The following is a 26,837-nucleotide window of genomic DNA, read 5'->3' on the forward strand; positions in this document are numbered from 1 at the left end:
ACCGCTGATTGGCTGCTGGTTAACTAAGACTAAATTATGCACGGACAGAACAACAACATATCAGAGAATGAAAAATTCACATGGGTACTCGTGACTGTCGAAATTGGGCTATTTTTCGAAAGTGTACACTTGTGATAAAACAATACATACGGTACATAACATATATAGCTGTAGCTCTGTGTATAAATTTTGGGTTAGAAAATATAAAGCTACAGTGCATACAATACTTACATGTACAAAAAAACTTTACGGCAATTTGCCGCGTATAAAAATAACACTACTTTTTAAAAATATTTACATCATACCGTACCACATTTTGTGCAAATAATCCATTTAAATAGTTCTTCATTTAGTTTACTACTGTTAATAATTGTAGCTTTACCCGCCCCAAACTTTCTCCTATTAAACAACCTTTAACCGTACTCGGAAAGCGGATCAAGAACTGTATTTTTTTATGTATGTAAACAAACTAGTGTTCATGTATGGAGCGGGTGATCGGGGGTTCAGAGACAGGTAAAATAAAGAAATCTGCAGTAAATGGTTTGTGGATATTTTAGTATATATATTTACACCGAAAGTGATAGGGCAACAGAAGAGAAACGAATCGGACACTTGCCTAATGAAGACGCACATGTACAAACCTCCTTGCACTCTCCACTTCCGTCTCGTTCTTTCACACCATCGTTCAATACTTTTATTGACTGTCGATTGCCGATCGAAAGGTGTAGAAATCGAGGAATTCATACCTATCACTTTGACTGGCAAGTTAGTAGGTAATACATGTGCATTATACATTTACGGTATTTAAATGAAATGAACGCTTAGCACATGCAACTTTTAAATATTATATTTTTTATAACGCCGTACTCTGGACCGTAGCTTGAGGCTATGGTTTAACGCCCGTTTACACAGAGAGAGAGAGAGAGAGAGAGAGAGAGAGAGAGAGAGAGAGAGAGTTTAGCACAGAATTTAAACATACAGGATAGTCGATTTTGAATGAATAATATTGGGGGGAAATAAACTGTTCTGAGAAATCCTTCAGCTCTGGCATTGCATAAGCGTATACTGATAACTCGGCCTAAAAATAGGAGTTAACCAATCATATAGTTTTCACACCGGCAGGGTGTATAATTTATGCATGACGTAGCTGACAGAAATGATCGTGACGCTATAGGAAAAGTCAAACCAAATCGGTTTTGATAATAAAGTAAAGTCGACCCCATAAGACTTTTAATGTAAACATAATAAAAACATCGTTTCTAAATAATTATGTTATTTGAAAGTGTCAAAATTTGTCACATGTCAAGTTAAAGAAAAATACGAAACACCATCATAGTGATTTGTAACATTGTCTGATTTTTATAATAGATAACAAGTTAGCTTTTTATATAATGGTTAAATATGAAAAGAAAGAAGAGGGTAAACGTTCTGAAGAAATTTAAAAAAAACCAATTATATCAAATATTTTAAAATCAACTTATAGCTTTAATGCATCAACTGATTTTATTTGCAAAATGCATTATATGTATTATCATAGTGTCTTATGATTTTCAAATCAACACAATTTTGTTAATTCTCATGAAACAGTAAAAAGCTCATAAAAGTCCGCGTAAATTTAATGCTATCATTATTATAGACTGATAGAGACCATACGCGAGGTGGGGGTGTAGGGTCTAAGCTGACTAGATCCCGTCGTTGACCGTACCTTAACCCTATAATCCCTGGCGGAAGGAGACATTTTTCTGCTATTGATTGTGACAGGTCCGTAGTAACGCATCGCTCCGCGGCTAAAGTGATTAGGAACTCTCATCGATCCCATAGTTCAAAGCGAGACACGGAAATCAAAACAACTTGAGCGTGGAATGGAGCCCTGCAATTAGACAATGGTCTTGTTATGGCTAATCGTCCGATCCGCTCGTCAGAGCATTATAGAAGAACCAAAGCTCAACCTTCAGTGAAATTTAATATATGGCCTTTTAGCGGTTGATCATAGTCCATGGAATTCATATAAGCCTTTGCATATTTAATTGGAAACCAAAGTTCAAATCTGATACTAGTATAACCCAAATTTGAATTATCATTTGTTTTTAGGAGAACTGTAGCTGAGGTGGGTGTGTTGGTCTGTGTGTGACGTCTCATAGAAAACAAATGGTAATTTTAATATAAGAACTCTTTTCAAATTCATGCACTCGTTTAAAGACCACAAATTTCCTAAATCGGATTGGGGGGGGGGGGGGGCATTTAATTTGTATAATAACATTCACTACTCATTCCTAATCCTTCATACTTAATTGGTTCCAGTTAGAAAAAGTAGATATCTTAACTGGAAAACAAGTGTCGAGTATATACAATATAAATCCACGAAAAGTCAGAAATAATAATCCCTGTAACACCCTTCTACACTCAAACTCTGAATATTACGAACTTCATAACGTACGAGTTCCTCTAGCATAGAATGCGATCATAGTAACAAGAACGATAACTCAAAAAGAATATTGGTTAAAACAAGAGTATTAAATGTACCATTTTATGTAGGATGCCTCCACATAGAATCGATGGTTTTCTTTTAAATATCATATAATTATAAACACGTACATTGAGAGATGGCTAGGTAGATACTGTGGGTACCTTTTAAACGTTAGGAATTAATATCCGCGTAATAATCGCGAAAGGCATTTATCGCAGTCTTTAACATCTAGCTTTTATTTGGACAGTTGAAACAATATGATAATATGATGAAAATTTTGCGTTCGCGATTTAGTATTCTCGCAATTTGATGCAGAACAGTTGAATCGAGTAATTTTAAAATACTCGCGTAAAATTAGTAATCAGTAGTAGAATTGTTACAATGACTGCAGATACAGTTCACGGGTAAAAATTCTTTTTTATGCTGATGTCTCTCTTCTAATTCGATACAAGCATATTAAATACATCTGTAAATAGTTCCAAGCGTTTATCATTTTTATTTTAGGTCTAAAAATTAAGTTTTTAATTTCATATTGAAAATGTGAACAAAAACTTTGTTTGCATGACAGAGAATTGTGAGCTCTGTATCTCGTTTTTAACACGACGAATGACACTCAAATTTTGGTTGCATATTATAAATATATTTTACTGAAGCATTGGAAACATTAAGAATGGAAATATAATTTTGGACCAAAATCTTGATCATGTCCCTTTAAATGTTGCTGAGTCAGCAGAAAAATGTAGATTCGATGCTGGAATCTAAAACAAATTTCGACTAATCAAGCGCCGGTGTCTCATCTAAAATGTTAGCATTATCGTAATAAAAGTTACCCCCTGGGTGCGCTTGTGTTATCATTAATTAGCTTATTTATTTATCATTTATTATAACGTATTTAATAGGAGGAAAAAACGTTACGGCATATTGCCTGCAATTCAATCATTTTCAATGCATTTATATGTACTTGAATAAAATACTTTTCAATTAACTGATTTCGGTAAAATAACGTTAGAACGTCAGTGATATCAACGTGAAACGTGAGTTGTCTCTCGGGCAACATTAATGATGACGTCAAAATACAGGGCACCTAGATGGACGCCCAGGGCAAGGTTTGTAAGCCCGGCACCAGTCCGAAATCAGTAGAGAATATGCTGACCCTCGCGGTACCGCTTGATCAGTTTGTCTATCTGTTTATTCTTTGAAATAAATATTTAGAGTTATCGAACATTGCTAAGGGATAGACGGCATTAAGAATTTATGATAAGATACAAATCTCATCCTTTCGAAATAGCCTGTAGAAATGAGAATCTAGTCGAGAGTTTATTCTGATTGCACTCAGATTTAAGCACTTCACAAGGAAAAGCAATTATAAATACCAAAATAAAAAACAACCGGCAAATCAGTAGCTCCGGAACATGTTAGAGGATATGAATATATAATGGAATGTGAAAACAATCTCTGCGCTTGAGAAAAAAATAGATGATGCAAAATAGCGATTAGAGAATACGATGTCACGGTTGAATGGTTTTTGCGGTGAATTAATCGATACTGTACAACTGATGCTTGTGAAGCTGGATTGGGATTAACAATAACAAAAAGCGGATGTAGGAAAAAAGGACAATCACATCATTTCACCATGTCTGATCAACTGAAGACCAGCATCCGAGGGGGTCCATTGTAAACTGCAAGCTCGTGAAAACACATGGTAAGGCTTTATTAATTACTATTGCTTAATCAAATCTTAATAAGCAGGACATGTCGTTATATGACCCATTAATTGAGTTTTTTTTAATATTTCGGTTACAACTGCCAATGAATGAATGTTCGTTTAAAAGAGTTTTTTCTTGCTTGTTTGTGATCATCTCACGTATATTTATTTTCTTGATTGACCAAGCTTTCAATTTCAATAAACTGATGTTTGTATATATCTCACGGCAGTTTTCTTTCACTTAACAACATAACGATCTTTGAACCGTGGCAGCTGGCGCAAGAGATTGTCCTACATAATTCATAAATCGTTCTCAAAAATATTCAATACATGTAATTTGATAGGGGAATATACCCTCCATATAGCCGTGGATATGAGTGTGTTTGAGATAAACTAATTCAAAATTATACGTCAATTGATATTGTAAAATGATCAGTTTTATCACCCTTTAAATTTTGACAAACTTTCTATTCCCATGCAAATGCAACATATCGAATAATTACTGCAGTATTTTGTGTAATGTTGATGCTCAGTTGTCGTTGTTATTGTTGTCATGTTTCAAACGATCAAATAATAATGTATTATAACCATGCTGAACGTTGTAATGCTACGTGCAAGACCGATACATTTCATGTTGAGGTTATCAGTTGTTCAATAAAAAAAATTGCGCCTTTCCAAATCTATTTCATATCTGGGTTTTAGAATAAGGCGATGTTCACTTATATCACCTGTACAATGTTTATCTGATAATCTAAATTAATTCAAAATACGGGATTTGCGCGAAATGCCTCTTAATACTTCATATCATAGACATTTTAAAGAGTTAAAGTGGAATTACGCTCCTCTTTACACACATATAATACGGGTATTATTTATTTATTTTTTCTCTACAAAACTTTATTTTAATATTTCATATACAATGGTAACACTTTTTTTTAAATGCACGCGATTTCCGTATGTCTTGCAGGGCAGCTCTGAAAGGAACAATCGTTAGTCTTGATATTAGCAGGAATACAATCTCCTTTGCTGCTAAAATTTGCAGTTTGTGTGGCGATTTACAACTGTAGCTGTGATGTTTTTTCCTCCTTATTTCAAATGTTATGATGTATTTACCTCTAGCTGCTAAGTTGTTTCCTATGCTATTTCACGTGTTGTTTTGTGTTGTATTTATCTGTGCTTTTTCACGTGGTGTATTTAGAGTTGCCATGTGGTGTCCTGATGTAATGTTTTTAAAGCTATCATGCGGTATACCCTGTTATTTTACTCGACATCTTGTATTTACAGCTACAAGTATCATCTGGTATATACCCTGCTATTTAACTCGACAACTTGTATTTACAGCTACAAAAATTATGTGGTATACCCTGCTATTTTACTCGACATCTTGTATTTACAGCTACAAGTTTCATGTGGCATACCCTGCTATTTTACTCGACATCTTGTATTTACAGCTACAAGTATCATGGTATACCCTGCTATTTTACTCGACATCTTGTATTTACAGCTTCAAATTTCATGTGGTATACCCTGCTACTTTACTCGACATCTTGTATTTACAGCAACAAGTATCATGTGGTATACCCTGCAATTTTACTCCATATACTGTATTTACAGCTACAAGTATCATGTGGTTTACTCTGCTATTTTACTCGACATCTTGTATTTACAGCTACAAGTATCATGTGGAATATCCTGCTATTTTACTCGACATTTTGTACTTACAGCTACAAGTATCATGTGGCGTTCCCGTCGCTCCAGTTCTTCTTCTACGTTCAAGAGACATCAAATTCAGGAAAAGCTGAACATTTCACGTCGGCGTTCCTCGGTGTTCGGTGACGTCACGGACGAAAGAGAGGTCACCCTGACCCTACCTACGTCACCGTCTCGTTCCTATCAGGATTCCACGTGGAGATTCACCGTGTTCTCTATAGTACTGGGCCTGGTGATTTTTATCGTGATTTGTTTTTCATTTTATCAAAGAATAAAGTATATTTTGTGAATTAAGAAAAATAAGAATTTTATAGCACATATCTTGGGTACATTTTTTTTATTATCCCATGTGTTTGAACAACACACAGCCAATGCATAAATATTTTTCATTATAAAAAATTAACGTTCAAACCATTTTTTGTTGTTGTTGTTGTTGTTGAAAAACTGCATGTTTTATATGCACAATTGATACATTTATTCAAATAATAAATTAAACTTTAATTTACATGTTCGCTGTTAAATCTTGTTTTTAAGCTGCTCATCTGATTGATTACATTCTATATATGGACACTGTAAAACGACGCTTTTATTTCATATATATCTAAGCATTACAGTTTTTTCTCAATCAGTCAACTCAGCTAAATAATTTTGAATAAAAATAATGTGCAAAAATGCGTCTATATAACCTTTCCAAGAGGAAGTCAAATTCAAGAGAACTGGATGGCCGTGACCATCTTTATACTATATTGATCTCCTTAAAAAGAAGAGGTCTGTAAACAGCTAGATTTAGAAAACTTCAAATTTAAAGCTAAAGTATATTTTATCTTTACTTAATAAAACCTAATAAAAATTTAAAGTAGATTTGATTGCTAATTTTTTTTTACCTACCAGCCTCCTCAAAGGGGTAAATATTAAAATTGCGCCCGTAAATTATAAGATTTGACATACTACATGTAGTAGTTGCTAAAACATTAAAGAACCTATGTGTATAGAACAGTTTCTTTTCTTTGAAGAATGCATCAGTAAACAATGCGGATAATTTTTTTCATTTGCACCCGCGCTCTGTATTTCCTTTGCAACCCGACAAAAAATTTTCGTGAAAGATTATGTTAACATCTTTCTTCGGTTGGTTTAGAAATAATAAGCACTACACCTTTTTTATTGTTTTTCAAAAATGTTCTTTGTTTCACAAAATTTTGAACACATAAATAAACTAACGGGAAGTAAACAAAACTATAAAAGAATAAGTACGAACAGTCTTCAGTTACAAGTTCCATTGATTCAAACAAAAACCATTGAATACGAAACCTTGGTAAAACCCTTATACTTTCACTACGTACGTCACTGGGATTAAGTAATGATGTACGTCTGAGTGATTTATACAGAAATCGAAAAAAATATCAAAGATAATATTTTCCGGTTCTTATGGCGTTGCTTTTATTTGCCCGTTAGTTATATGGTCGTTACGACTTCAAAACCGTATGGAACCTTTCATCGTATAATTGCAGCGTTAAACTAACTTCAGGCGCGTGTTTTAAGTGCAAATGCAAGTATATGAAGACTTCCATTGTAATTATCCATTTCCTGGGTTGTTTTCGAGGATTTCAAGATTTATGTTTATTGAGCAATGCAGATATGATGATAGGTGATGCATGGACAATAAAATCCATATGCGGCATGTATTTCTATGGCGGTAAGGTGTTACCGAGTCAGTTAGCTGATATTGTCCAGTCATTGACAGATAAGTCTGAGGTTTTTTTTGTTGGGAGATCCGTAATTGACAGGGGTCCCGTCCGTATTCGCTCTTTTACACACGCACGCGACAGCGCTTTGAGACAGACGGTCGCGCAAATATGAGGAATCCCAACATTCTTCTCCAGCGTCGTCGCTCTAGTGTCAATCTCAACAGCGCAGACGACAATTTACTAAATCGCAGACGATCGAGCATAGGGATGGCGGGTGAGGACGTGTTGCAGCAGTTTAGTAACAGGAGACGTTCCTCCGTAGTTACAAATGGGCAACCGCCTGCATTTAGCAAACCCAATTCTTCGAAACGGGGACCAAGATCTCCTCCCTTAAGAAGGGATTCCATCGGATCGTTCCAGATTTGTAGAGGGACATGCTGCTCACGGTTGTTGAATGTGAGCGAGGAGCTAAATGTGCCCATTCATGCTGGATTTGGGCGCTGCTGTAGAAGGGTCTCTAAGCAGTTGGAGAACGTGATCTCTGATGAAGCCTGTGCACGGAGATTCACGATCATCACCGTCTCCATGTTTCTCTTCATCTTCTGCGTGATTGGCTTCTCCGTTTATCAGCGACTACCAAAGCTAGAATCCGGGCCTTGAGCGCGCTTATTACAACTTACTCCGATACAATTGGTTCTTCCAACGATTAATCAGTGCTTTGTTTTTTTGGAGACCTTTGCGAGATGAAAGCCCTTTGACAAATTGGCGGGAATGCAAGGCCATGCGGATATTATTTTATCCTACAGATCAAACGATACAAAAGGAAAAGAGGGAGTGGAAATGAATTTGGATATCTTTGAGACATTGTTTCGAGCGGGATGTTCATGTTGTTGCAGGTAGTTTGACATGTACCTGCACACCTGTTGTCGATGTTTCCTTTGTACAAGCCGCCCCTTGGTTTCCGGGTTTATGAGTGGCATCCGATTGACAGAGACCTTGTGGTGTCCTCTCGGACGGCGCCCCGGCCATAAATCGGTCAAGATGTGTCACAAACCTGTCAGCTATATCGACGAATTTCGGAATGTGTTGTTTTTTGTGGAACATGCATTACTTAGGAACATTATATATAGAAGTGTTTTTTGGAGATTTTGTGACGGCCAGACCATTGTACAGATTATACCGAGCATTGCTTTAGAATTCTTCAGTACGGAATAATCCTACCTCACTTCCATGAATCTTAAATCAAAGTGAAGATTTTAAGTTTATCAATGTGCTTTTCAAAATGGTGTCTACCAATCAAATGGTTCCGTCTTTTTCTCCAGTATAGCATTAAAGACCTGCGGCTATTAATGGACAGACTTTTTTTCGTTTTCTCTCATTTTAGCAAAAAAGCTGTTCATTACTTAAATATGTACAATTTAGATTTCTTGGCCCAATAGGAAAAGAAAGCAAGAGAATCAAACCATGTATAGCATGATGAATTTGAGAAAATAAAAAAGACGGAAACTTTTTGTCTTCTTTTCTTATTGACATCTCTGTTTGATACCAATATCAAGAGCAAAAACAATAAATGGTGGCTGTTACAATAATTTCCCAGATGCGACAAAATCATAAAAAAAAATCAGCGTTAAGTGATAACAATTCGTATCTGAAATTTTCAACGTATAAGGATAGTAAATGCTGAAAACAATATAGAGCCATTTTAACAAGACCTTGGACTTTCAGTAGGAGCTCGCTATCTATTTCCTGCGTCAAAACATGTTAAAAATGACGCGGTTTCAAACGAAATATGCACCGATTGTGTAGTCTTAGCTCAAAAGCCAGACAAATCTTGTTGATTTTAAAGAGCCATGGCTGAGTGGCCAACAATGAAATAGACAGGCTTACGTAACATCGCTGTTTGACACAACTACCAAAGTCCAAGCTCTTGTTAAAATGGTTCTATTTAAAGAGCGTGGTGTAAACATAGTCGCCGTACGCTGGCGACGTTATTCTGTTACGCGGCGATGTCACGTATTTATATGTTTTGACCATTTATATCTCTTTATTTATTCAACGAAATTTAATTATCTTTTTAGTTAAAATTAAAACTAGATTGGGCAAAACTTTATATATATATATATATATATATATATATATATATATATATATATATATATATATATATATATATATATATATATATATATATATATATATATATTCTATCATTCAGAGTCCATGAGAAGTGTATGTGACATTACTTTTGGATCACCCTTTGGATATTCATAGGCATTTTTAAGTTATGTAGATATCGCAATAGATTACACTGAAACTTACATAGTAAGAAGAAAAAATCGATACTTAGATCCAGCCAGGCATTAAACCCGATTACATTTTTGTTATTCTATATTTGAATTCAATCAAATACGTGCACACCTCTACTCAGATTTTCTAAAAAAAAAATAATAAAACAAACACATTTTTTTCTCTTTTTTTGGAAATATATTTTGTCAATTCTAAATCAACAACAACAGGTTCTGTAAATAAAATAAATAAACAAGTAAAAAAGGAAAACTAGCTGGAGTGGGGTCGGTAGTTTGTTCACTGGTTGTGGTTTTCGGGGCTTTCTATTCGTAACCTGTACGGATTTTCTGAAGTCCCTGTGTGTCCTAGTCGAGCAGACTTAAACAATTGTTCTTGTTTCCACAGAGGGAGTCGGTAAAACTGGTCACGTGGATATTTCACTGCTTCTTTGAATTGTTTCTCGGAAAGGTTATGCTGAAAAGTAAAATGAGTCCAAAACATTTTATTCAACCATTAAAATGGGGCTACTGGTGACGTTAATTATAATTTCTATTTTTTTTTTCAAATATTTCTCTAACCTCTTTGTGTTGGGGGTCCACGTCTTCTGGAAGTTCCCTCTTCAGCAAGTCCTTGTACGAGTACTTGGTCCTCCCAACATAGGTCCGATCCACCATCTAAATGAACACAATTATCGTATCAATTGCTAGGTTTAGTAAATACAATACAGGGTTCTCCTTGAGCGTTTTACCGTGTACAAGCGCCACAGTACCACACAGTAGCATTAATCGCTTTTCAACATTGTTACACAAATGGCTGATGTCATTGGTATTAATTTACGAAAAAATGAGGAGGTAATATAACTTTTAAACTTTTTACATGTGTACTGAAACATTTGTATTCAGAATGTAATTGATCTTCAAATAAATGGCTTTCACGTGATTTGTGTCACTTTAAAATTATGTAAATGACGGAGAGCCATACATTATGAACTAGAATTTGATTCAAAAATACGTGTAAATCGACTTATGACTTATCATTACATACCTCTCTATCTATGTCAACCTTCATATTCTCTTGTCGAATCAGTTTCCGAGAAAGTTCATACGACTTTTCCCCCTATGAAATAAAATAGATTATTACTAAAATTTATGACATGATGTTTTTGCCATATAATTGCCTTGTATTCAGCGCAAGAATGTACAAAAAAATTGGACCCAAAAATTTCTAATATAACTAATTATAATTGTTTTCTTACTCACTGTGTAACCAAAAAAAGCTTTTCATTGCTTTGAAACAAAACGAGGGGAGACAATTACCGATATTCCATCACTTGTCCAGTAGGGGAAGAACTTGGTGAATGAATCGGGTTCGTTATTCTGCGTCAAAAACCAGACACTAATGGTTTCGTCTGCTCTTCCAGCAGGGTCGGTGGCAATATAACGCTGAAATAAATGTACGCTATATTAGCTTTAATGTTAAATGTGCCAGTGGAATACCTTTTCCTTGTAGATTAAAAAGGAATTTGTGTGATCTTAGTAATTTTGTATCCAGAAGAAACAGAAAATATTATTTGCATGCAGTAAAAGACATTTTAAACACTGGCTCAACTTGACTTTATATTTACTTTTTTGAGTAATCTACTGTAACACATCAAAAAAGAAAGATTATTAGCCGCTTCAATGGATCACTCTGAACTCGGAGATCACTCGATCTTCCAATAGAAACGAAACATATGATGCTCACAACTGACCATGCATTTCTATATTGTGTATGACTTTCTTTAAATATCAGTTGAACAGTTCCATACCTTATTTTAATGATAAATAATCTTCAAATGAAATCTACTCAAGCGCATTTGAAGTTTTAACCAAACGTGAATATTCAGCTCGCGGGTTGGTTAATAATCTAGAGCGTTAGGTTCACCCATATACTAGTTTGAAGTACGTCTAAAGTAAACTAAAGGCCTATAATAAGGTTAACTATAAGTGGCTCTATACCTTAAGGCAGACTGGCGTTTGTCTCTGCATACTCTCCACGACCTCTGATCCTGTCCATACATAGATCTGATCGTACAAGTCCAGGAGGAAGATCTCGTTCTCACACAGGTCCTACAACAAAAACACTCTGTGTACAATTTGACAGGACGCAGGAGAGACTGAGAAGATGGATTGGAAAGAGATATTTCCATCTATTTAGAACTTTGTTTGTACCTCTTGTTGGAAATTTTCAATGGAATTAAAGGAAACGTGGTCCTTGTTTAAACAGCATACTATAAGTCTTGGGAGTCTTCGATCCAAGATCTGAAATATAATACAACATTTTTATCTTGTCCACCAGTTTATACTGAATGTGGTACTGTTCGAATATGTACATGTATATCAATTCAATTTACCTCAATATGGAAGTCCAGTGGATATTTCTGCTTTTGACCAATCAGGTTCCAGAAATATTTACTCTCTTTGCCCTCTGTTATTATGGAGTAATCGTATTTACTGAAATACCAAGTGACGAAAACGGTGAAAACTGTGTCTAATCTACACTTACGCAGATAATTACAAAATCTTCTGCCGGTTATTAAAATCGAGATGATATCTTACCTTAGTGGAGAAATATATCCTATCATTTGTTTAGCGTATTCCCTCTCAGAACCGCGAGATTTCTAAAGAAAACGAAAATAAAAGTAGCTCATGAGAATTATGGAAGGTATATTGCAGTTTAAAACTTTTATTGCAATAATATTACTTGAACTAGATCAGAAATACCCATACCTGTCCGTACCACAGGAAGCACTCCTGTGAGGGGGTGTGGAGGACGAAGGCTGCCGAGGAGTTCAGAGAGGACGGGGTCACAGGCACCTGTTGGCGATAGTACACAAGTGTCAAAGAGGGAGCAAAAATAGGGGTCTTTAACACAAGTCTTACAGTAAATGAAAAGTTTATGGCTATGATTTCTATGGATGCAATATTACCAAAAATGTAAAATACTAGTACACTTGTATATACCAAAAACAAGACTTTTAATGACTGTATGCAAAATCTTTCTTACATTTTGCTTTAACGGCACAGAAGGCATCTGAATACATTTATGTATCATTTCCTACATATTTCTAAAGATCTAGTTTATAAAATCTGAAATTACTTTGTTATCTAAATTTTACGCGTTATATAATAATAATATATCCTAGTTAAGCAACATCTGACGTGTTCAAGCGTCTACTTCACCTGTTGTACTCTCATACTACAGTTCTCTGGATCGTGTTCACGTATGCAAAACATCCGACTACTTTGTACATCCGGGCTATCTTCTAGTTCCTTGTCATACTGAAACAACAAGGTTCCAGATCATTCTCTTTAAGTCGATACAAAGCAAAAGTAAAACTTTTTTTTTGAATTTTCTTGGTATAAAACTTACAATAATCAAACAGTTTCCAAGAACAGACATTAAGTGAGGCGGCTCTCGTCCATCAAACACTCGAATCTGTGACCAAAAAGAGTTTGCAATTGTAGCTTAAATGTCAGTAGTAAAACAAGCAAGTAATTAATGCTTTTCATAAATGTTATTAATCAAAATGAATCGAACATTATGAATTGAACTTACCACAATGCATTGGTTGTTCAATGTCTTGTTCATGGATAGCACCAAATCTAGAACACTGTCCTGGTTATCGTTCTCAAGCTTTGAACCCTGAAAAGGTGTTCAGAAAATACGACGTGAACGCCACAATTTCATAACAAGTAGAAGAAACAACAGGGGTACACATGCTTTTGATTTATAGATATTTGGAAAAAAAAACTTACCAGCCAGTAGTACAGCACTTGTTGTGTGAAGCTGCCGGTTCGAATACGATGGAGGACGATGTAACTGTTACCATTGTTAAATATCCCATGTTGGTCATTGTCCATTTTTATCATCTTGTCTCCATCTATCTTCCAAATCTACAAAAATAGTTGTAAAACCCAAATTATTGAGTAATTAACATTGCCAATCATGAGTTGTCTTTCTTTTTAAGCTAGGTCGATGGGGTTTTCATAATTTTACATTCATAACAATCATAGAATAAAACGAATCATCTTTCCATTGCAAAATTCCGTAAATCTCACAGTGTTTTAGCAATCAGTCGTAATTCACCATTTGCGAGATGACCTTGACCTACCTCGGTTTCGTCTTCGCCGTCTGGTAGCGTGTCAGACGACCACAGTTCGTTTTTCTTGGCAACCGTTCGTTGGTCTCGGCGGGAAAACAGTGCACGCTCTGTGTCAATCGAAAATTCATAATGATGAAAACGGGTTAAACTAAAACTCAAAACAAGGAAGGTGTGTATATTAGGTAAGAAGGTTTTGTCGAATTTTATCATGATTTAGCTGATGGCTCACCAATATTTCCTATGCTGTACAATTTCTTTAGTTGTCTGTGTTTTGTATCTTTTTCCCGCCAATCATAGAAGTTCTTTTTAAAATCGTTGAGTTCAGAATCGTCAGCTATTCTACATATGGGAATAACTTCCGGATACTGTTTGTGTTGGCAAAATGTCTAAAAGAAAAAAAGGGACGGAACAATGGATTAATTTTCACCTTTAGCTACTTGTTATATACTAGTAACTGAATCATTATCATAATTCAATGAATTCGTCGAACAATGTAATCAGCTTAATTGAATTTACCTTTCCCCTTTTAATTGCGTAGAGTATTTCGTTTTCGTGAGCCTGGGATCCGACCCAAACATATAACGGAAGTCGGGCACCTCGGTCCATCAGGTAACAGTCCTAATCAATTAGAATATCAATCCCGTGTCAGAAAATTGGCCTAGTTTTCAGGAATCAATCAGATGATGCAATCTGACTAAGAATCGTGCGATATCTTATATAACTGTTCTACTGGACTACTTACCCGCTGGACTAAGTATCTCTGGTAAAACGGGGGTTTGGCAGCTTCCGGCATGTTGTACATCACGTGATCGCCGCTTACTCTGGATAAACAAAAGGTTCAACCTTATTTAATAACCCAACTTATTGTAAATTGGGTACAAGTGATAGAATAATGATCAATATTTTTGTCCTCTTTACCTGTGCATTCTCCTGTCGGCATTCTCGGGGTCCACATCCCCTGGTCTACAGCACTGGGTCTGCTCAGAGAATTGAGTGTTGTTGTGGAGCTTCTTTTTGAAAGCTTCATTCATCACGTCGTCTTTTTCGTCTACAATTTTACCATAACTCATTTTGAGTTTTTTAACAACCAGATTTGTCTATTTATATAAATTTAAAGTGTAACAAAGCTTTTGCAAGGCTAGCCGCCGTATTCTCACCTACGACAATGATGTGCGAAATGCCTTCACGCTGCAAATTCCGGATTCTCTTTGCAACGTGGATTGCCTACAAGAGACATATTTAAACTTAGTTGCAACGTTAAGAAAGAATGACAAAATCTTAAGTAAATTGTTCAAAAGCTTGTACATGTATATTGTAAAACTGATAAGGTCTAGTTTTGTATAGGAATTGCACCTTATTTCTGAGTGCGTAGTTACAATGGCGACCAATCCAGACGTACATCCGGGGAAATCCGTCCAAAATGCAGGCGGCTTCGGAATCCAACACCTCTAAGGAAGGTTCTGACTGTTGACAGAGATAAGAATGAGTTCAACTATTATGAAATCAGAGATAGATTTTTGAAGGATTTCAGTTAAATGGAATTAATTGCTTCTTACGCATGCGGCTCTGATGTACTTCCGGCCCGTGATCCGGTACATTCTCTTGGCATAAACACTGGCGCGACTAACGGTAGTCTTGGGCTTTGATTCAATGTATCTATAATTGATAGAAAAAATTGATCATTTGATGCTGTTGGAAGGAATTGAAACTCAAATTGAAAGGTGAGTATTCACAGATAATATTTAACTTACACAATGCCGTCCGGGAAAAGTCGCATGAAGCACGAGGATTCGTGGTACTGACTCTGACAACGAACAAAAGAGTTATTTTATAATGATGCTACAATCACAACTCTTTGTAATGTAAGATTTAAATCATTCAAAATGATGAGCGCAAACCAATCAAATGACAAAAGCATGCCTTGGGTTTGACTGTTTGCATTATCATTGAATTTGGAAACCTACCTCTCTTGAGAATATAGCCGCGTGTGTCACTATTCTATCCAGTTCATGGGCTTTTTCTTCTATAACTGTTTTGTGGTCCTGTTTTTAAGAAAATGATTACAGATTAAAAGTCTCTTTACATGAAGAATTGCTAGAAAGTTGAATGTTTGCAGACCAATATCTTTATTCTTATTACGTAAAGAATTAGAATCAGCTAGAAGTACCTCATTCGCAAAAGCACCGATCCAGTAATGTAGCGAGGCGTCGCCATCCTCATTGATCTGAAAGGTTGAGTTTAGATATCGTATATAACATGTACTACTGTTCGGCCATTACACCGTATCACAAGCACTATTATAACAAAACATTGCATGTATCATATTTATATCATATTATTTTGTCTTATATCCATATCCAAAAAAATTATGACCCCATTCTATAAATTCTCTACCATCATGTCACAATATCGTACATGTATTACATTTATAACTACTAGTACTATGCAACAATAGTATTTTATTTACTGTCATTTATATGTAATTTTAATTGTACTACCTGTGCTATTGTAATGTCAAAACAACACGTACAGTGTATCTTGTTCTAACGTTCTTTTGTAATGTCTCAACAGTGTACGACATGTCCTGTTATAATGTCAAACCAGTGATTTATATGTTTAATTGTACTGTCTTAAAACGCATTGTACGTTCTTTTGGTATCACACAAACGCCTGTTATTATATCAAATGCATCAATAAAATATTACAACATCATTAGATATATTGATATTCTTTTATGGTGTCACAAATCCGATACATAATTCTTATTTCAAAAATTACAACGAAGTATTCCATGTATATACTATATTGTACTGTCACAAACCGAAATAAATCTGCTTCCAACTTTTTTTTTCAGTTCTGTTGAATTGGGAATTCTAAATATTTTTCTGACGAATCGGCTTACCTGCAATACGATGTAAGTAGCACCCTCGTGGAAGAATCCGATATCTCGTTCCTCTGTCTGAATAAGTCGTGATTTTCCCTGTGACAAGGAGAAAATATATAACAGTTTACTCAATGCACCTTATACATGTAATTCATTCTTTAGATGTATACCAAAGGGTAGCTTGTAAAGCTCATTTCGATCAAACTGAATATTCAAGTTATATATACATGTAATACATGATTTACTTTATAACAACATCAAAATTTGCACAATTGACGATTTTTTAATAAACAGTGACGTATATACGTCCCTGTAAGAACATATTAAACAAAAACAAGTGAGTCAGAAATCGATCATTTCTAAATTTCGAATTGTAACCACTGATAGGGTCAAATTATGAGAGAAAACAGTAGTATAATTAATACCTCCAACCGCCAGACGGTCAAACCCGGAACGTCTTTCGTGACGTCAACAAACGCAGGCTCCTGGTCCATGAGGGAGGATTTCTCCTGTTTGACCTTCACCCCGGGGTCACGGACGTCTATGTCCACATGGTTGTTGGACAGCGAGCTGAGGTACGTCCGGGATGTGGAGGGTCGCTTACTGCTGTACGGTTTATACGTCTTCTCGCTGATAAATGTCGGACTCTTCACCAGACGATCCGGGAGGGCGGAGGGAGCGCGGGGAGGGGAATCACAGAGCCGGTCCAAATCCGACCTCCTTGCGCGAGAGCGAGGCCGGGCACCTGCAAAAACGTGAAATGAAACAGTTTTGATTGCCCTGATTAAAGAAAAAAGAAAACATTCCATAATGAAAGCGCAAACATCGCCGTGGCCTTAAGTAGCTTACACTTCAATATTGATGAATCGTGGCTTGGATTGATATAAATTGGAATGTATATCGCCGCTTTATTGCCTTGACAAGCCTTCATCTACATCCAATACATCAACGACGGGTAATTTAATAAGAAGAATTTTATTAAGCCCTATAACGATATTCACTACTTCCCCAACAAAACATACCTGAACTTGATGCCATCTCCATGGCGTATGGCCGCAATTATAAATTCCACAGAATCGGTTTATATTGTCATTACAGAGAATTCAACTGACTATGTACAATGGCAACTGCCATGACATCCAGAAAACAAAAGAGAAAGTCAGAAGAACAGCGACCCGGCTTTGTGCACGTTGCAGACAGAACCTTTTCATTATCTGTCTTGTGTCGAAATCAAAACACCATCAGAAATCAGACCTTGACAATGAGGACTTCTCATCTATACATACGGCCCGTTTACTCAGATCTACTCTCTTCTGCAAACACAGAAGGATAGTAATTGATTTTGCCTGCGCTGTATTTGAGTGTAATGGTGACCAGTAAGTACATGAATTCTTACGACACCCTCGCACTGTGACTATTCAGTAATTAACATTGCCATTAAATGGGTAAATATTGAAATATCTCAAGTGTCCTACGACTTTTAATTGGAATCCCGACTCAGATTATCCGTAAGGCCTCTTCTATTCTGAATCATTTTGTTGACACAAATGTACCTTTGAAATGAAAAGTTTTTGCTTTGTGAAATTGTTTAAGCAACTTTTCCTCTATTGGCGTCTTGAAAAGTTTGTATATCTGGCTTTTAGCAATATAAATTCGCGTTCATTATTCGCCAAGACACTTTCAGACATGGAATAATACAAACAGACACCCAATAAAGACAGGGCATTGACTACTTTAAGACCCTTGCATTTATTGCAATTTCCGACTTCTCTTGAACCACAGGTCCCCAAACAAACAACAGACTCTATATAACGACGGTCGTTAAAATTTACATAGTTGATAGATTATATAAATATCTACACAGATAATACATTAGTCAGATTGTTGAGATTTAGGATTAGAAAATCAGCTTATTTTGAAATCCCAAACAAATCAAGGGGATGGCAAGCTTTGACAGTATGGCTTATTTTTTTTTAGAGATGATATATCTCTAACGCTCGAGGAAGTTATCGTTAGCTTTCAAATATTCTAATCCTTTATTATTTTTCCCGATAACATCAACGTTAATTAATAAGGTTAATTTTGGAGGCGATTTGGGAGCAAGACCAATATACCAGAAAAGGAAGTAATTTAACTTGTTTTCAGATTAAGGTTTAGAAAAGAGCCGTGGACAACATCTGAGAAGTTATAGCTCTATCGGGTTGTATTCCAGTTTAAAAAGCTTTTTTTGTGTCGTAACACGCCATATTTTTAATCAATAAACATGTATTGACTTTGATGATTAATAAAGAGATCAGAGCACTCGATCCCGTCGAACTTTAAGTGCTTTCTTTAATATTCCTTATCACCCGTCATGTACTGGGGTCAGAATATTTGATTCATGAATGTCACCGTATTTTTTTCGACGTGCTTTGGTCGCGGTAATCTGGACTAAACCTTTTTAAAAACTTGGGCTTAAGTCTTGTAGAGCCGGCGATCGGGTCTATGAGGGACAGATCTAATGAGATTCAAGAGAGTGATTTACATGACGAGTATGAGCGATCCTATGAAACGTGTTGTAAACACCAGAATAGAAAATAATACTTTGTTTAGCAACAAGATTTTAAGTTCGCTTCAACTCTTAGAAGTCCAGACCACTCCTTTCTATTTACAAGCACCTTGCTCCTGGTTCCTTGGAGTTAAACCAAAACAAAACATTGACAGTGCTAGGACCAGACTTAGGGACCATTATTTACTTAGGGAGGAGAGTATATGTTTGGTATAAGTTACACTGGCGCATTGACTCGGTACTACTTCACGGCCAATTAGAATGCACTGCTGCTCAGATATCGAGACCTTAATGGATAAAAAAAGAAACCGATCAACATCCATTGTTCATTTTTATTACTTATCTAAATATAAAACTCACAGACAAGTCGAGTGTTTGACTAATCATAAAAACGCCACATACTTTATTTGCCGAAGCAATTCAATGTTTAAAGGGACGAAATGCAATAAAACAGCTATTTAATAATGACAGAAGCAATAATCGCTCCTATGAAATTCAATTGACAAATTTACTTCATTTCTAGCGTGAATGTTTGTTGAAAACCATAGGAACCTGTGTACTTCACAATCCCTATTCCTCTAAATGGATTAAACATTTTTAATATATTGTCATTGATTCTATTCGCGGAAAGGAGTTTCGCAGCTGTAATTTCTTGATTGAAAGAGAAAATCCCCATGAAAGAGCCCTATTGAAACTCTCCTTCTGACTGAGGTTTGTGTATTGGCTCCGGCCCGCGAATGCATTCAGCGCCTCCTGAATATTATAAAAACGGGTCTGAACCGTAATATGACATTTAACATCTGGTCAAATACAGGTAGCAGATTAAACAAACAATTCAGCGATACCGCGGTGTCTGAATATTACAAAGAGATAAACATTTTATCTGTACTTTGAAATAGATACGAATATTAAATCTTTGATGTCATCTGAATTAGGCAATGTTCCTTGGTACAAAAGACTGCGGTTTAAATTGTTAAACTTATTGCGCCGCCTATAGATAGGTGTTGTAATTTCTGATCCCTCTTTGGTTTTGTTATAACCGTGGGGTTTTTTTTCCTTTAGTTAGCTTAAAGCTTGGAGCACGACAATAACTCTCAGAGAGAGAGAGAGAGAGAGAGAGAGAGAGAGAGAGAGAGAGAGAGAGAGAGAGAGAGAGAGAGAGAGAGAGAGAGCAATGTAACAAACTAGTCCTATAGTTGCAATGAATATAGAATTCGATCTAGCCATATTAAATAGATAATAAATAAACCATGCTCACCAAGAGCAGAAACGTAATTATAAAATCTATAGAATCATTAAAAATTCAACAATATTTTGCCTCAATTATAAAACCCAAATGCAAAACGAAAAGGACAGGATTTTCTGCCTTTAGTTCACTAATTGAAAACGAAACACCACCAAAGACCTTACAAAGGACACATTGCGTAGAGTCCCTTCTACCTGAGGTTTTCTTTGGGAGTGAAAGCTGGAGGTCTTACCTCTTCTGAAGCCCCTTTCTCCTTTCATTTCTTCAGAATATATTGCGTGTCTTAGTTTCCTGTCCGCCGTGAGAACTATAAATCTATTCCATTGAATCTCAATTATTCCATCGTTCAAATCATTAATGCTGTTTTACAGACCGTGCACAAAAGATATCCTGATCTTATATTGGTGTATAGAGGCGATACAATGATATTAACCGCTTGCTTATACGGAATTTATTAGAAGTGTACATGAGTCCCAAAAACCTTGTTGACACTCGCACCGCCTAGATCTATCTTGGGAGATTATTATATCCGTTTAAAAGAAAGATTTTCTACAGATAAGTCCATAAGCAAACACTTGCACAATGTGGGCCTTGATGGGGTCCTTTAAATGAAAATGGTTCACGACAATGCCGTGAATGGGAGAGTTCGGGGTATCACTCGCAGACTGGATAAAGCCCCGTGTCGCGTGAGGATACAGCGGTGTCAATGGAATGGGAGACGTTGTCGGGCCTTGCTGAGGAACTCATGGATGTTCAATACCGCAATCAATAAGGTCATGTTTGCTCTTTGAAGTCTCAGTCGTCACAAATAGCACACATTAACGATTTGCCAGCGTCAAAAGGTATGCAAGTAGTTACATTACCACCTGTAATACTGCGCAACACACAGGAGCACTTAGAAAATAAAAGCAGACGGCAGCACAGCAACCTTGCAATTGAAAATCACCAAGAACCCCTCGCTTGCTTCTCACTACAGTTTCTACTTTCATTAGGGTTTCGCAAATGCCACAAGTTAAGCCGTCTTATAAATCAAACCGGATTTGTTAATGTTATTCTTTTACAGAACAACGCCATCCGCGTTGTTCTTTAGAACACCTTTGATTTATAAATACAGTCAACCCTCGGAGATTAACTTTTGGTTACAATATGAAGCTGGAAAAACCTGTCGATTTAAAGCACATCTGTAATTAAAATCTTCAAGGATTAAGTCTGAAGGTTGCGTCGCTGGATTAATTCATTAAAAGTAACAAAGAAAAGTGGAGCTGCAGGGGTTAATAAAAGTATTTGGATATGGTCGACAAAGAAAAACAAAAGGCCTATGGGTCTAAATGGTCGCCTGATGAAATGGATTAGAAGAAAAGGAAGTTTCTTTTACTCAATGGATTTTCACAATTTTTTTCCTATTCCCTATTCTGTGACCTACTCTTTAACTCCGGAAATTTATAACCTTCATAATTAACTTATTTCAATCGTACAATATTTGCTGCAATGCTACATGATACTAGTACTCACAAATAAAGGAAACAAAAATTAAAAAATAGAAATTATGCATTTTTTACCGTTTGCTTCTTATAGTTCTATATTTGGACTAAAATCCTTTACTGGCTGACCAGTATAAGTAGATGCCGATTGCTTGCGTGCAAAATCTAATTTGTAATGACAATTAGCGCGTTTACACAAATCGAAAAGGGAAAAAGGTTTCATGAAAAGTGTCACCAAACCCACTAATGCATATGTCATGAATTTTCAAAGTATTCATTTTTTGCTCTTATATATTTTGATAAGCACAGGGAGGATGGATTAACATTTTGAAACTGTATTTCTCTGCGCAACCTAATTGTTATGTTAAAGCTTTGAAGTGTCTGATGCTAACCTTTACGAAGAATTATGAACAAGGAGGGATCGCAATAATGAAAAAACCTAAAAAAAAAAAAAAAAAAAAATTAAAAAAAAAAGAATAAAAATAAACGAAGGACACCTCTCGACTGGCATTTATTTTCATCGATTTGGTTCTCATAAAGATTTCATCCAACAAAATGTTTTTTAAACCCCTACAAATGATAAATCAGCCATAATGTTAGCATTAATGATAGCAACAAAGTAACACCACATTGCAGAAACAAATATTTGCATGTTACAAGGAACTCTCGTAACGGAAAATATCGACAGGATGTTGCATCAAATATTAATTTCCCGATTATTCATTTCGTTTTTTTCCCAAAGTCTTTAGGGGAGAAATGAAATCAATGAAGCTTTGTGGTACCACAATAGCCCTTTGTGTCTTGTTGATGCAAGAAAGACCCTGTGTTTAGTGTTTCAGCACTACATCTCTAGCAGATATGTTTCCATATACATCCATGTGAACTAATCGTAAGCGCAGAAGCGTGGACAGTATAAAAAAGATGGCAACCGTTTCCACCAAAATCTTAGAGTTGTATAGGGATATACCGGTATATTATTAATGACCTATGAAAAAATTTCTTTCGCTAAAATACAAAGAGAACCTTGATAACGATACTTTAAATAACCACCTCTAGTGTTAAGAATATATAAGGAACAATTATTGGCTAGCAACCAATAATTAACAATACTACAAAACTAAATGTAACTCTAAAATCTGCATTTTTTAATTGTAAAGAAATACAAAAGGTACAGTTATTAGCTTGCAGGCTTGAAGTAATTAAGACAACGAAAACAAATATGTAGCTGCAGTCTTTGTGGGTAAAAATTGGTTGAGCGTTGAGTTCATTCATTACGGCTATCATTAAAAGAAATAAATATGCTGCAGCAATTTCCATCAAATCAATTTTTGACAGATAATGCCGCCTTAAACTCCATCAGCAATCGCATTTGCTCCTTAGATAAGTCTATGCACCATAAAAATTGAAGTCATCAATTTCATACAAGACTGGTTTTATCCATAGATTGTAATTCTGAGATTTTTTTTTAACGATTTAACAATTTTTAGGTGCCTTATCGTTAGGAAGAGTCATTTTTTACACAACCATCTGATCGCAATACAGGTACATTTTCACATATTCTTCTTTATCAATGAATCAAATCATTAAAACACTTCCATGGCTCGGATCAACGCAATACATAAAGCATATAACCGGATGTTATCGGTACGTGTAGTACTATTTAAAAAAACCAGTTGAGACATTTTATCATTAAAAAAATCAAAAGTAATTTAAAATATGACATAAAGGAATGAAGAAACAAGTTCAACAAAAATACTTACAGTTTTCCAGTATAACGTTTAGCAGACAACTAATCGAACATCCACGAAAAAACTACCACTAACATATGCAAAAAATTAGCATTTTGTAAATACTTACCCTCTTGGAATCGAGGTATTTTTATCATCTCTGAATAAAATTCCTTTTAAAGAACGATTTTCTGCTACACTTCTAGAATTAACATCACGGGCCAGATAATTAAAGCGATTAACATGTCGATCTGGCGCTGGATAGGAGTCTTATCTTGTGAAGAATACCTTATATTATTCGGTCCATTGGCGCCGTTTGTAACACTGCGATATTGATCGCCCGTGTGGCATATAAAGGACCAGGGGCCCGTGCCTGCCTCATAGCCTTACTGTATCAAACGGCCATTTAATTGTACAAAGATCAAATTTCATCTATAATTCTCCTTCCTTTGATTTTTGTAATCTCAGACGAATGCCCTGATTGGATTTATGGGCTTTTTTCTCCCTCTCTATTGAACCAGAATGGGGTGCGTATATATATATATTAACCTAAAGGGCGATGGAGCAATAGTGTATTGGTCTGCGGTTGCAAAGCAAAATCAGAGCTACATTGGAACATTGAAAACCTGGTGACCAGCCAAATTACGAAGTTGTCCCTGTTATAATTAAACACCTGAGATGAAATATAAAATTGTATTAACAATACATACTGCGCAATATGTACACCGGAGTAGGATATGCCAGTTTGGATGTAAGGGTCTTGGTTGAGGACATGCACTAAATTCGCCCCCTGTGATGAATTCTACACATTGTATTTCACAATATAAGCAAATTAATTCTTTCAAAACCGGAATACAAGCAAAACACACATCTACAAAGAATAAGGAGAATTTAAACACCGCTATCATTTCCATAAAAAACTACCCTGCTATCAATCTTAGTCATCACCGGTTAGACACCTCTAGTGAAAACTAAACAAGTCTTGAATAGCTATTCTGTAAGACGATTTCTTTGTTTGTTTTACATAATTATCAGCACCGCTGCAATGCTGTGTTAGCATACTTTCTGTAGACTTATTCTATATCGCCCTTCTCTACACCCTTGACAACAGGTGTCATATTCCTAATTTTTGCTGTACCCTTCAGAGCCATCAATGGTCGATTTTTAAACCCCAAAGCTCGAAGAACCTGCTCAAATTCCGAAGAGAAATAAATGAAACCTTTGTCCTCTGGGATTTCGCATGTATACAAGAGCGGTAAAGTCTGCAGATCTGTTTTCAAACCTCTTTTCACAAGAATAATTCCTCACAAGAAATTCAAATATACACCCATGTGGTGTATTACCTAGACAAACAACAGAAATACTATATAGAAGTTGTTGTCACCGACTTCATCTACAAAATTATTTTTTTGGATTTTTTCACAAATGTAAAATTTTGAAATTTTTGAAAAAGAAACGTACCTTCTGAAATCCACTACAGCTGGTATGAGATCGGTTTGGTGGAATTTGAATTATATGTACTATATATTCGGTGTAATTTTCTTTTTCAAGACTTTTATTACATCCTTACAGATTCGAGTTATCTTTATTATAGGGATAATAAAAGGCTACATTAATAGTTTAATAAAGTATGAAGAGCAGTGTCGCATTTCAACGAAGTCTATAAAATCTGAAGTGTACTTTACTAATATACATAACTGCATTTGATGGCGACTTTCACTTAACTTTTAATAAACTTGTTATTCTAATGGTAGTGTTGTAAATGTAGGCCTTAGTCGGTGTGGGGGAATTACTGTCTCAATGATTAGCGTTCCGTTAAATGTAGCTACATTTAATGATAAAAACCTCGCCTAAAAATTTACCTTCTCTCATCAAGGTGCTCAAAAATGTCATTTCGTACGACATTTCTAGATGCTATCTATGCAGACGGCTTTCACGTGCAATTTCAAGCCCTGTCGTGCTAATTGTCGTAGGGAAACAAGGCATAAGACAAATGGTCGATTCGTGGTGGTCTGAAACAAAGGAGAAAGTGTACGGTTACCGTATAACTTCCGATCCATTTCTATGGTCCTATAGTTTTAACAAGAACAACGTAACAGTTTGTTTCTTAAGAAAGATTGTAATCGTCCAATTTTCAAGATATTAATCATGACGAACACACGATGTGACGTCATTAGACATTTAATTAAAAAAAGCTTAATTTTCTCGGTTTTTAAAAGAGCTTTTACGGAACTATTCTACTTCGACCAATTCCTACTACCAAGGATGATTAAGAAGACAACAATTTAATTTACCTTCTGTGGTTTGGGGAGATCTTTTTTGTGGCCGTAAGCACTTCAATTCTCCGAGAACTCCGAACAAGCCGTCAATAAAACGAAATCTTGGGCATTATTTCTGGCAACAACTAATAGACATAAATTAGGAATGTCAAGCAATAATCTTTTTATTCGGCTCTCGGTGAATAGAGTGACGGAATTCCAACAAATCTTTGATGATAAGGGCCCGGTTAATCAACGTAATACCCCATTTCTATAGGCGTCTTCTAACGACAGCGATAGTCTTGTGTGAACATTCCCTGCGCGAGGGTTAGAGAGCCCCGCGTGCACTATGGAAACTGACCCACCGCTAACTGAATCATTTTGAATATACCCTCACTAGGAGAGATTAATCGGCTATTGCCCATATGTTCCAATCACAAAAGTCTAGTGCGACGCGAGTTTCCGCTCTCCCCTGGCTGTGTATTTAAATCTGCAGCTTTGTTTGCTCAAGCTGGACAGCCGTCTGCAATATCAGCCTCCGCTGGTAGAAACTTATCTCTCTTCATTTGTCTTATCTCTACCATTTTAGGTTTATGCACTAGTAATAATGAGCCAATAGTTCCTTGGGCTGACATAAGGAAAATCACCCCCAGTATCGCAAGTAAAACAAAAGATTGGTTAAATAAACCGACTTAC

The 26,837-nt window shown here is 35.9% G+C and overlaps 1 protein-coding gene across 4 annotated transcripts; it reads right to left on the minus strand.

Moving 5' to 3' along the window:
* Window positions 1-10,025: 10,025 nt before the first annotated feature.
* On the minus strand, window positions 10,026-26,530 carry LOC105344333 (advillin). 4 transcript variants are annotated; one of them, XM_034470332.2, is made up of 28 exons: window positions 26,178-26,530; window positions 25,746-25,895; window positions 17,307-17,626; window positions 16,900-16,977; window positions 16,165-16,221; window positions 15,962-16,039; window positions 15,749-15,801; window positions 15,554-15,653; window positions 15,351-15,461; window positions 15,155-15,221; window positions 14,916-15,045; window positions 14,740-14,818; window positions 14,514-14,615; window positions 14,227-14,383; window positions 14,007-14,104; window positions 13,651-13,788; window positions 13,451-13,537; window positions 13,265-13,330; window positions 13,075-13,173; window positions 12,622-12,708; window positions 12,451-12,512; window positions 12,246-12,345; window positions 12,064-12,153; window positions 11,851-11,961; window positions 11,170-11,295; window positions 10,898-10,969; window positions 10,432-10,527; window positions 10,026-10,327 (listed from the first exon to the last, which is right to left on the minus strand). In XM_034470332.2, exons 2-28 carry the CDS (start codon window positions 25,786-25,788, stop codon window positions 10,151-10,153), a joined length of 2,784 nt encoding a protein of 927 aa, XP_034326223.2. In that variant the 5' UTR covers window positions 25,789-25,895; window positions 26,178-26,530; the 3' UTR covers window positions 10,026-10,150. The 4 variants fall into 4 exon arrangements, with proteins under 4 accessions (XP_034326223.2, XP_034326225.2, XP_034326224.2 ...); XM_034470334.2 differs by lacking the exons at window positions 25,746-25,895; window positions 26,178-26,530 and adding an exon at window positions 24,014-24,229; XM_034470333.2 differs by lacking the exons at window positions 25,746-25,895; window positions 26,178-26,530 and adding an exon at window positions 20,908-21,857.
* Window positions 26,531-26,837: the final 307 nt, after the last annotated feature.

The sequence above is a fragment of the Magallana gigas genome, chromosome 6 (genome assembly GCF_963853765.1).
Source record: "Magallana gigas chromosome 6, xbMagGiga1.1, whole genome shotgun sequence".
In the NCBI taxonomy this organism is placed as follows: Eukaryota; Metazoa; Mollusca; class Bivalvia; order Ostreida; family Ostreidae; genus Magallana; species Magallana gigas.

Coding starts and splice junctions, on each gene's coding strand:
- LOC105344333 (XM_034470332.2), bottom strand. CDS start 25,788: ATGTCGTACGAAATGACATTTTTGAGCACCTTGATGAGAGAAG. Junction 15,654..15,748: donor CTTTTCCCGGACGGCATTGT/GTAAGTTAAATA, acceptor TATCAATTATAG/ATACATTGAATCAAAGCCCA. Junction 15,462..15,553: donor AGTACATCAGAGCCGCATGC/GTAAGAAGCAAT, acceptor CTCTGTCAACAG/TCAGAACCTTCCTTAGAGGT.